At 35.5% G+C, this 12,683-nt stretch overlaps 1 protein-coding gene across 1 annotated transcript in view; it reads right to left on the reverse strand.

Annotated features, from left to right (window-relative positions):
• The window catches only part of LAMA2 (laminin subunit alpha 2), a 603,358-nt gene that overhangs the window by 299,922 nt on the left and 290,753 nt on the right, over positions 1-12,683 (reverse strand). Inside the window, exons 11-12 of the mRNA XM_060029982.1 lie at positions 5,776-5,916; positions 3,245-3,418 (exon numbers count right to left, since the gene is read on the reverse strand). Of these exons, the coding sequence (XP_059885965.1) occupies positions 3,245-3,418; positions 5,776-5,916 (315 nt within the window). The remainder of the gene's footprint in view (positions 1-3,244; positions 3,419-5,775; positions 5,917-12,683) is intronic.

The following is a 12,683-nucleotide window of genomic DNA, read 5'->3' on the forward strand; positions in this document are numbered from 1 at the left end:
CTCCCAGGCCTCCCCTGAGTCACAAACCCTGGCTCAAGAATTAATGACTGAAAGGATGTGAACACGTAGTGACAAAAATAGCAGTTGGGCCACGAGAATTGGTAAGAATTTAAACAATAAATCAGCCATATGACAGTCACAGAATCTTTAGTTCCTCCCTGAAGCACCTAGAGAACTGTATCTGATGCACATTTCCTGAGTTGTTTTACAGATGCTAAAACCCCCACCAAATGGAAGAAGTTAACTACTTAATGACCATAAGCATGTAGCCCCCAGACCTAGTGAACCTGAAGATTGATAATGTTAAGCCCTGTGACACTAGCCTGTTATCTTGCCATCAACCAATCAGAGAACTGTGCACAGGCTGATCACACACCAGGCAGCTCCCCTCCATCACTTTGCCTTTAAAATCACTTCGAGGATTTTGGGTCTTTTGAGCGTGAGCCACCCCATTCTCCTTGCTTGGCCCTGCAATAAACCTTCCTCAGCTCCAAACTCTGATGTTTTAGTTTGTTTGGCTTCACTGTGTGTTGGGCACAAAAACTTGCAATTGACAAGAAGATCATGGAAATTTTTTAAATGGGTAGTATAAAAATGTGCTACCTTTTTCTAGGCCTCATCCACTATCCACATACATAACTATATTCACTTATGTACTCCTCATTAGTCCATAGAGGAACTGTAGTCAATAAAAATGTTTCTTAAGATGAAAAGTATTCCTTTGCTAAATTGGCTAGTGCTCTTGAGTTTAATTATGATCAGGCAGGTTTCTATGTTAGCAAAGTGTATCCCAAGTGAGAATAGCTTTATTATTTGGGGCTAGGTTACCAAAAAAAAGGAAGACTGGCATGTGGCACCTTCATTATAACAATATGTACAACACATCCCCCTTCCGTTATAAGTGGACTTATAACCAAGTAACTTGGAAAATGTTTGAAAATTGGTTATATAAATATTTAGGAAAAGCTAATAGCATCTCATAAATATATACATTTTTTGACTTAGGAATTAACAATAAAAAGGCAGAGGAGGGATTATGTACCCACAGCCCCCTGGATGTAAACAAAATTCTGTATTTAAGCAGATGTACTAGTTTCTTGATATACTATTTCTGTCAGATTCTGGCAATGGCTCTGATTCCTACAGCAATTACTGGTAAAGAACTTAGCCTCAACTATTTAGAAAAATGGCTTTACTGGATTTACAAACAAGGCCTTACAATTTTCCATTTCCTTAGCAAGATATTAAATCAACCAAGCTAAGCATGTCATCATGACTGTAATTTATGTGATATGACATGACAGTTAAGATGTACTGTGGTAATTTGTGAGAGTTGGCAGTATTATTGTAGTATCAAAAATTTATATGGTTCAGTTATTAAGGCGAATTGTTTCATTCATACTGAGATATCTGACTGTAAACCACAGAGGGATTTCACATTACATTAAAAAATGTCTTCCATATTCAAACAATTTGCACACCCTGTTATGATTATTTTGTTCACTGAATGGAAACTGAAGCACAGACAAGCACAGCTTTTTGATGTGAAAATGATCTGTGGGGGACATGAAGTACTTCGTTGTGGGTGGATATAAGACGCAGTTCAGCCAGGATAAGGGAAGTTATCTTTGGGAACCAACAACTAGGAACAGGATGTCCAAATCCTTTGCTCTGATGCTATTTAATATCGCTTTTGCTTGCTTTCCTTCTGTCAGTTTGATTTTCAGCCAACAGAAAGAAAAAGCATATGACCAAAGAAGAAATGATGGAAAATATGGTAAAGAATATTCTATTTAAAAACTATCTGTAAGTAAATTTCTCCATTGTAAGAAAAGTAAGACCTCTGAAACTCATCCAATGGCTCTTCTCTAAACTCCTCAGAGCAGTTAGAAAAAAAGACAGTTTATGTATGTATTTATTTTTTTGGCAATTTTAAGCTATAAACATTCAAGTCGTATGTGCTATTTTATTCCTGTCAGGGATTCAGGAAGTTCCTAAATAGAATAGGATAGAATGACTTCTTGTTGGAAAGGGCTTTGAAGTAAAAGTTTAATTGGATTTTATTACAGATAGAAAATTTTATGCAATATACACTGTCTCTTTAAAAATACATATTCAATGAAAATGTGTTTTATTCATTTACACATTTTTCATAATGGTATTCAGAAGCTTGTAAAAATAAGAAACAGGCCACGAATTAAAATGTTTTCAGTCAGCTAAAACCACTAGTTCCCATTCATATGAACTAGTAACGTTTTCTATCTCAATACTCACACGCCACTATTAATATATTTTAATTTATTTAATCAATGAAGATTTCTTCAAAAGTAATGCTATATTCTTATAGGTGAAAACTAGGCTTAAATAGCATCAACTTGCTAACGAATTTTTCTCAGACTGTCACAATTTCTGGTGTGATTAGCTGACTTAACTATTAGCTGAAAAGGTATTAAGTTCCACGGACCAAGCAAATATTCCCCCTTACAATTACTATATCAAATTTTGTTTCCAACAAATTGTTAAGCAAAATAAAATAAAATGATAAAAGCCAAGGAACCTATCTAGATAAAGTTAATCCACAACAGGCTGGGGTGTGGGGGGGGAAGCACCTGCATTTCTGAGATTGCCACATTTGTTTATCTGTGTGTGTTTTTATATGTGTGTGAATGGGCTTGGAAACAAACATGTGCTTTCAGTCTGGCACTTCTCTTAGGGTAGTTCTCTTCCTGAGCTCCGGGAAATATGGTGTTTATATAAGCTTCATGGCAAGCATTAAATTAGTTGTGTAATAAATTTCATTTCCAGTTAACATTCAGACATGGTAGAAAAAGTAGCTCTCTTGAATATCAGTTTTGAAGTGAAATAGAAACGGATGAGAAAAACTTCAGTAAGTATTGCACCATAGACAACTCTAGAAAAACAGCTATTTCAGGTAAACATAACACCGTCTCTTCCAATATCTATATTTTGTTTTGCAAAAAAATATCCTAGAGGCTTCATTAATTTTTTTGTAGATCTAAAATGTGGACACAGAACAGCAACTATGTAGAGTTGTGAAGTAGGCATGCTGCGGCCCACGGGGCAGGGCGGAAATGTCCAACTTAATCTGATTCAGCTGTTTCCAGCAATTCAATACAGTATACATTTGATTTTATCTGTCTTTAAAGAAAGACTAAATAAAACCCATTATTCTTATTGATCAGTTAAAGCAAAGTAGCAAGAAGCAAGCACTATCTGGACTTACTTTGTTTCCCAGATACAGAGCTGGCGCGCTCCAGTAGTAGCTCTGGGGCAGGGCTTGTCGGGCCTTCACGCTGCTGATGCTGATCTGCTGAGGTGGATCTAAGTCATCCTGCTGCGGAGTCACTCGAATGTGGCCAGAGATGTCAGTCAGATACCAGCCACTCATGTCTTGTATCTTAAAGAAAACACACAACCATCGTTACTTAGGAAAAAACCCCCCACCCACTTCTTTTCTCTTTCATATTCCTGTAGTGTTCATTTTATGAAAATTAAAAACGCAGGAACTATGAAAGTTTAGAAAAAATGAGAGTTGTGAATATCATTAAACTTGTCAGATGTACTCAACTTTAGGCACCAATTATTTTTTTGCTTGATGTTTCTAAGAGTTTGGATCGTATGATATAGTAACCTGCTTTTATTGATCCAATGTGCTTTTTAAAATTATGATTACAAATGCTTCTTTCTTAAAAATAGAAACTCATTCAAAATTACACATAACGTTATATAAATTATCAAATAGTTGAACTTTGATTTTCATGTTTTTCACTCCACTAGTAATTTCCTGTTTCGTATAGAAAAAATTATTTCAAAAGGTGTTATGTATGTGTTTGTAAAGCAGAGGAAGAAAAAAGATATGAAAGGTAGCTTTTCATTTAATATTTCCTTCCTTTTCATATATTTAAATTTAAACTTTGAGGCTCAAGTGCATTTGAATCTACCAGCTCACAATACTGTACCTATTCCTTCCCATGAGGTTGGAAGCGTTGTAGGAACTCCTAGCCTAGATCCTTGGCCCAGAGAAGGGAGGAGCCTTTAAGGGGGAATTAGGGAATACATGATGATTTGCTTTTCCATGTTTATACTCCAGCCATGGGTGGGCACACAGCTACAATTCAAAACCATCCAACCTCGTCAGGACAAAACACTGGATAGTGGGGTTTGTGGCTACCAGGTGCCCACTAGATGTGTGTGAGCTGCTTGGTGCTGTAGGTGATGGGGAGCAGAATGGTAATGGTGATAATATGTGGATGAAATATTTTTTTAAATTTCTTCATGTAGAGGTCATTTGATTCTGCATCTCCCAAAGCTGTGGAATTGCTGGGACTGCCCTGGTCAAAGAAAGAGAGATTAAGTAAAAGCTTATGGGATAGCCACACTACAAGATACACATTACTTCCTTCTCTTCCCTTTCCAACATCATCATCAGACATTCTAAGACAGCCCAGTGAGATTCAGAGAAAGTGTTTCCAGAAGACCTACTGAAATGCAAATATCAATGGACCTAGTTTCTGAAGAACAAGGCTGAGTTCTACCTCTGTTCCTCTGCTAAACATAAAACTTTAGTACATTAATGCAACAGTCTAGAGGGTGAGGTGCGACTCTACAAACAAAAGAAAGAAGTTAAACTAGATGTTCATATGTCGTTGGTTCTACATAATTTGCTCCAAAAGCTATGCATTTGATAAAGTATGTATAAATTCAAATTTAGGTAAGAGAGTACAATCAGAAACTACTCATAATATTTCAGACTTTAAAAGCAATACAGGCAGAGAAAATTTTCATAGTTGTGTTAAGGATTAGTTAGCTGACTGAAGTTGAAAGGCAAGAGTAGTGTTTGGAAGACAGTTTTATTAAAATAGTGATCTTTGTAAAAACCAACCCTAATCATAACAGTCTCCTGCTAAAATCCTCCAGTGACTCTCCAAGGATAAGAACTCAACTTCTCAGTAAACTCAGCCCTATATGGTATAGTTTCTCATTCACTCTGCAGGTTTCTCTTTCTTTCCCCAGCCTGTTTTCTGTTACTCTGTACTCCTAAGTGCTGCCACATAGGCTATTTGAAATTCCCAAAGGTCCTCTTTTATAAGGAGACAAATCGCTGTCTGTGGAGGGTTGAAAAGGCAATGGGAGTATGATGAGCAGTGAAGGTGGGAAGGGAAACATGTTTATGCTTATGGTAGAGGAAGAATATCCCAGTAACTACTAAACAGGTAATAATTTGAACTTTTTCAAATCAATTAAGAATGAAGGTATTGTTCAAATTCAGTGTCTCGTTTTAACGAAGAAAGGGCCCTGGCAACATCAAATCACGACTAAAGGCTGGTGGGTAATATGTACCATGTATATAGTTATTAAAGGAGTTTTTATTAACGGGTATCCCAAAAATACTGGTGAGTGAAATACATAATCCTTCATAGAACAATCTGATGTTTTCTCTGTTGAATCATCTGCCCTTGAGGCTAAAGCAACATTAATTCCGTTATTGCTTCACATAATAATCATGGACACCGGAAAGGCTAGTGTTGACTTATTCTAAGAGGTTCCAGTCTACACGTCGGTACAAATAAAATCCTAAAGGCTTTGGTCAAAGAGGCACAACTAGCATTTGAAAGAAAATTCTATCACTTCTTCATGATAAGTTTAAGTAGAAGCTCACTACAAGAAAAAAATTAATTTCTTATAGAAGGAAAACAACAACAATAGCAAGAAGCCCCGTGGAGCAGCACATAGGATTCAAAGGCTGTTGCTTACATTGCCATAGGTCCAGTAGGAGCTCTGACATCTGTCTGAAACCCCTGAACAGAAACACTCATCACAACCTCTATGATTATCCTCTTGCAAATTGAAGAAGCCGAATTTGCAGCGACTACAGTCTCCTCCTTCGACATTTTCCTATAAATAGAGAGGTGGGTTAGTAACAGAGGTGCCCTTCAAAATGGAGCACTGTCTCTATTTCTGTTTATGAAAAATATAAGCTTTCTATTCTTCATTTTACCTCTTAGCCTTAAAGTATAATGATATTTTAAAAAATCTTCTCAAAAGCTTCTTATTAAGTTATATGCTGTCCTAACCACACTGATGGGAAATAATTTGGATTCTAATCTACTGCAGTAAGTTACAATTTGATCTTCATCTCTGTCAAGGGTATGGAGTAAATGTCACGATAAATACAGCAATAAGTTAGACATTTGGTTTACTATTTACCGTTCTATGCTGTTGAAGTACTTCCTCTTAGGAACACATGATATATGATAAAAATAAAAGACATTAAGCTAATACATGGATGTAGAATAGAACACTGAAATTATACAGATGGTAAAATACTTTTCACTCCACATATGAAAAATACATATATTTGAAGCAAGCATAAGAATCTGACAGGTAGAGAAACTGGGACAGATAGTTATACTATTTCCCTGATGAGATCCAGTAGGAAGGGAGGAAAATTTTCCCTGGTTAATTTTCAGTGTTTCCTTTAACCCGCTGGTATAGCCAGTTAATCATATAGTAACATTATGGGAAAAAATAGTTCTCATTCAGTGACTGCTCTCCAAATTGGTTTCATTAATCCTAGGCCCAATACACTGAAAAATTATTTGTTTATAGGTGGGATTCAAGCCAGGGAAAGCTGACTATATGATGAAAAGCTGGGAAGGGTGTAATCTCTCAACTTAAAGAATGGTTAATCTTGACTAATGTCTTCTCAATGAAAGTTCCCTGCTTTCCAGGAAACAGATTCTCAATATTCCCCACACACGAAATTGCTCCACATTTTCCCTCTTCCTTGAATTCCCTTATTACTTCAATTCTGAAGCTTTCCTTTTCCTTAGAGAACTAACTTCTCCCTCAAATGTGTTCCCATTGCCCTTTACACATTGCTCTATTCTAACCACAAAAATGTACTGCTGTATCTTCTAAGATTATTCTCTCCAGCTACATACCATAATCTGTTCAGGTAGAACCCTGTCTTACTTACCTCTATAGTACAAGAAAATGGCAGTGTTCCTGGTACAACACTGAGCACTAGCTTAATAAAACTTTATTAAGTTTAAATAAGTCTCTTGGTGGTCATATTTTTCACCTAGTAGATGTTTCATAAAAACACTTTTGAATAAAGCAAGATTGGTCAGAAGATGGGATAATAAAATCTGAGAACATGGGGGAAAGACAGAAGAGGGAAGAACAATAGAGAAAAAAATAGACAAATTTATAAAAAATAAACAAAAAAGTTCTCCTTGTATCCAAGAGAATAATTTATTTGAAAGTAACTTTTGGGCTCAATTTCTATGAATTATTTACCACCTCAATCATTTCTACATTGCCGGGAGCCTAAACAAAGAGGTATCTCTAGGCCCGTTTCATGTGTCAAGCTTTAGCCTCCCAATATGTACACAGATTTAATGACTGCAATGATATTTTTGCTAGTTTTTGTTTCCAAGGTAAATTTCAGGTTTTTTGAGATGGTAGATGTCAACAAAACTAATCAAACTAATTTCAGACCTAAGGTGACAAATAAATCCCCCAAACCCTGAAGTTGAGAGCATCTTCAGAAGAGTACACAGGCAGGAAAGATGAAACATATCCATAATCATAATTTAGTTTATCCTGTTGAAGACACGGTACAGCTGTTCTGTACACTGTGTTCTTACGTGGTTGGTCTAATCTACTTTCATTTACTCTAATTTGAAAGCTTGGAATACCACTTTTCTGAGATTCAGACTGAGTTCAACAATTAGAAAGTTTTAGACATCAGTTACATTTTCTGTAACAACATTTTCACCTGGCAATATGACCTTGAAAAGTAATGATTAAATAATAGCAATATTCAATTTAATTTAATAAACCGAAGTATCACATTAGGGTAGACATTCTAGGGACTATAAAGATGGGTGAGTCAAGGTCTCTGTTTTTACAAGCCAGCATCTAGAGTTGGGTAAAAAGATACATTTACAATCAACCTTAATGCAAGGTGGAATATGAAAAGGTCATCTCAGGGCTTCCCTGGTGGCGCAGTGGTTGAGAGTCCACCTGCTGATGCAGGGAACACGGGTTCGTGCCCTGGTCCGGGAAGATCCCACATGCCGCGGAGTGGCTGGGCCCGTGAGCCATGGCCGCTGAGCCTGCGCGTCCGGAGCCTGTGCTCCTCAACGGGAGAGGCCACAACAGTGAGAGGCCCGCATACCGCACACACACACAAAAAAAGATCATCTCAGAAATAAATTAAATTATGGCAACACAGAGGAGGAGGGGCTAGTTTCTGCTATGAAGGCTTGAGGAGGATTTATGAAGGAGTGGAATTTGACTTAAACTTTGGAGCATGGTTTAAAAATTCGACCTGTTGGAGGGGACAGAATAGAGGCCTATGTTAGTAAAGTATTAGGAATAAGAAATAATTCAAAGCTTAGTTTGACTTCTGGGGTTACTGGAGACTGAGTAAATAAGGCCAGTTATATGAGGACTCCATATCTACTTAATTGACCCCCAATAAAAACCCTGGACACCAAGACTTGGGTGAGTTCTCCTGGTTGGTAAACGTGTTGTTACATACTGTCGCTGGGAGAATCATGTATGTATGATTTTACTGGGAGAGGATAACTGGAAGTTTGTGCTTGGCCTCTTCTTGATTCTTCCCTATGCACCTTTTGTCTTTGCTGATTTTAATCTGTATCCTTTTCACGTTAATAAACCACAAGTATAACAGCTTTTCAGAGTTCTGAATCCTTCTAGTGAATCATTGAAAAGGAGTGTTGTCTTGGGTCCCCCAACACACCACCGTAAAGATAATAGGATGTCTACACCTATAAAAACAGGTTAGCCAACTGGTAGTTTTACTTTGTTTATTGTGACAAATCTTTGACGCAAAATCTTTTAGATCCTGCTACAGGTCCTCAAGCTAATCCTATACTCAATTCACTTCAACCCTCTTCACAAGCAATTATCAACTCATAAATTTGCAAAGACCTTATCTAATATTGTATAGCATCCCAGCTGGAAGCCACCACTTTAAGTTTCTAGACTTCTACTTTTTCAGTCCTGAGTCTATACCATACTTTTTCTTTATTTCATACTTTCTCTAGCTCCTAATCAGATTGAGCTAGACTCATTCAGTTGAGAAGTTCTTGGTTCTGACTTTTCTCTAGCTCTACTACAGTTGAATATTAAGCCAACACTAAATAGTAAATATGGTGGATATAGTACCTATATGTGTGTCCTTATGGACTGGTTAAAGAGCCTCTTGAAGCTGGTAGGAAAATGAAGAATCAGGGAGAACATCTTTTTAGCTCCCTAGCACTCTGCTCTCTGGACGTGTATAGAATTAATTAGTTATATCAAGTTCTACTTCCTTTTTAGTTTTCTAATCTCCCTTGAGAGAGTATATGTCTAAGTAATTTCTTATTGAAGGATTGTGTCTCCAGAGTTTTCTTTAAAAAGATACTAGTTTTAAAATAGTGATAACTAGAGGACATTACAGTTTGATATTTAATAAATTTTAGATTTTTAGAGTGGCACAATTCAAACACAGAAGCATGGTGTTCCAGGACTTTTATTGAACCTTCATAGAGACAGAGGTTCCCCACTTTCTAGTAGTTTGCTAATACATGTGATCTTGGAAGTTTGGGTCTCAATTCTTTTTATGGGTTCCCAGGTGCATAATTGCTTTTTCAAAACTTCTTTATGACTCATCAACAACTGTCATCCATGAAGCAACCCCTCATTGTATTCCTAATTTATTTTCAGCTTGATGGGTAAGTTTTATGGGTAAGTTCGTTAAGCATTTTAATTTCCTTTGCTATCAATATCAAATTATTAATAAATGCTCTGTATATCACTTCTCACTGTTTCTTTATTCTCTGTAATTATTCATTCATCAAATCATAGCTGAGCTACTACATATAAGGCATTATATGAAATGCCAGAGGGAATATAAAAAATGCCCTCAAGACAATTATAGCAAAAGAAGTAAGAATGTGGACAAATAAGTATAAGGCACAAGGGAGTTACTGCCCTAAGAGGAGTATTGAGTACGTGCTCTGGATCTGACACCAGATTTATGACCAAAGTTCTCCAAACCCCTGAAGGAAGAATAACACAGAGAAGCCACAAGGCTGAAAGAAAAAGATGTATCCCAAGGTTTGTATGATAGGAGTAAAATAGGCTACTGCAGCACTGTTCTCTTTAATTAGAATGTTCACAGATGTAAGAATGTCTATTGTAGATCTTTTAAATCAATCAATCAATCCAAACAGTAAAACCATCGTTTTTGTTCTTTTCTTGCCACTTATATTACTAAGATCTTCAAAGGCAAATACCTTATAATGTGTCACCATCCAACTCAGTCGCTAAAGCACAGATGTGAAAACAATTGATCCTGAACACCTAATAATGACGGTGAGAGTCTGTGACTTCTAGCCCAAATACTATTTTAGTCATTATGAGACTTCTCTTTCCTTTAGCTATTATTCTATCACTTCTTTGTACGGATCAACTTTAAAAAGAATTGTTAACATGTAATTTAATACAAATTTTAAAAGTTGTTTTAACTGTTTATCTAAACAAAATGGGGTCTAATCTATTCTCTCTCTCAGCATTTCAAATGGATAGCTCTTGTCAATCCAGTATATTTATTTTAATATTTTATTTATTTAGAGTTCAATAGTGATTCTAATTTACAAATTTAATGGTTATTTTTATACCTAAACCTATGAAATAGGTAATTTCCAGAATGCTCCAGACTTAATTTCCAGAATGCTCAGACTTCCACTCTAGAGATTAACATTCCCTTATATGACCATATTTTCCTAAAAACAAATATTCTAGTTTTTTCATTTCTAAACCATTACTCCAATTGGTTATATTAACAAAAATTAAACAGAAACTAATGAGAGTTAATTATTTTTTCATTGTCAAATATTAATCCACATAATAAATATTTTTATTCTCTTATGTATCGTGATAATAAAAAGTGTCACTTCAGACCAGTGGTTCTCAACCTAGTTTTTATTATCTTATCCCTAAGGAGCCTCTTTAGTCATTTTTTTCATAATCATCTCCACCATGAAATTTTAATTCTACAGATATACTGCATGTGCTGATGTACTGTGTGAATATGTTTGCCTTATACATAAAATGGATATGATATTTTTGCCCCCAAGAACAAATTTTCATCCCCTTAGAGAGAAATATGTGCTTTATATACATATTTCTGTTGAACATATTTAGCTGAGTATCTAATTAGATATTTTGTGGCCTACCCTATAAAAAATATATGTAATAACTGTCCTTTTTGTCTTTAGTACTTTTTTTTCCCTAAAAACAAAGTTGAATTAGAAAAATCTGACTAGGTTCTTTTTTCTTGAAGTGACATATTGTTTGGTTGACATCAGTTTTATTTTTGCTATAGTTTCCTTAGCAGTTTCTCTCTTGAGAAATATAGTCACAATAGTTCCCCTGTATTCTTTCTTATGAAGCCACCTTCTTATAAATTAGGAACAACTTCAACAGTACATGTTTATCTGTGATCGTTAGCCAACTGGGAATTCTATTGACAAAGTTACCAGGAATATCTCCACTGATATTTAAGTTATTTTTTGTGATAAGTGCTTGAGAAATTTTGCAGTCATGCTTGTTTATTGGGGTGTTTGTAGTCAATTACAGATTTTCCTGTTATGGCCTTCATTCTAATGTATCCTAGTATTAAAAGAAGTTAACAAAAGAAGGATAATTAGATAATTAGCATTATTTCTTGAGTGTTTACTCTTTAAATATACTGTTCCAAGGCTAAATAATAAATACTTGGTGGGTTAGAAAGAGAGAGAGAAGAAAATAAATGAAAATTTAGTTCTCACTTTTTACAACCTTAACTTTTAATATTAGAAAAAAACAATGAATATTTTTTAACTGTAACTGTTGCAAGAGACAAATTCTGGTATATACCTTTTATGCTAAAAATTTTACATCTGTAATTTAGATTTTGGATCAAATATATAAATCGAATGCCTCTTGTAAAAATGCCCTGGGTTCGAGCCTAACAAGTTAAAGAGGTAATCATTCCTGTACATAAACGGAAAAGAGGAGGGAAACTCAAACCAATAAAAATATTAGCACACACCATAAAAGTCCCATTGGGGAAAATAATGGAAACATCTCTACTTGTAAAAAACAATATAAATAATCAAAAAATTAATCCAGCAGGTATTTATGATTATACTTTATATTTGCACAGGGCTTCAATGTTATAATTACACCTATTGAGAGCTGGGCAAGAAAGATTTAGTATCATTTTATGGATTAAGAAATAAGAATCAGACAGTTTAAGCAACTGTCAAATCTTCACACTTCTTTTAGTTTTCTCCTTTCCTTCTTTTTTATGTATGAGCCACTGTGTTATCTTATTTTTTAATGACGAAGAAAATATACAGAATTGATGTCATCACAGAGGTGCAAAAGACATTAAATGGATTGCAAATTGTGAAAAGATCATAAAGGAAAAGAAAAAGGTGACAAGTGACTATGGCAGAAGAACAATTTATACCGGGGGATAAAGGATAGCTTTGCTGAGAAGTGGAACTGAGCCTTGAAAAATGCCTAGGTAAGCAAAGGAAAAAGGTGAGAGTGAGGGTTTCCCAGCAGTCTGAATGGAATCTGTAAAATTCCAGAGT

Source organism: Delphinus delphis, chromosome 14 (assembly GCF_949987515.2).
Source record: "Delphinus delphis chromosome 14, mDelDel1.2, whole genome shotgun sequence".
NCBI lineage: Eukaryota > Metazoa > Chordata > Mammalia > Artiodactyla > Delphinidae > Delphinus > Delphinus delphis.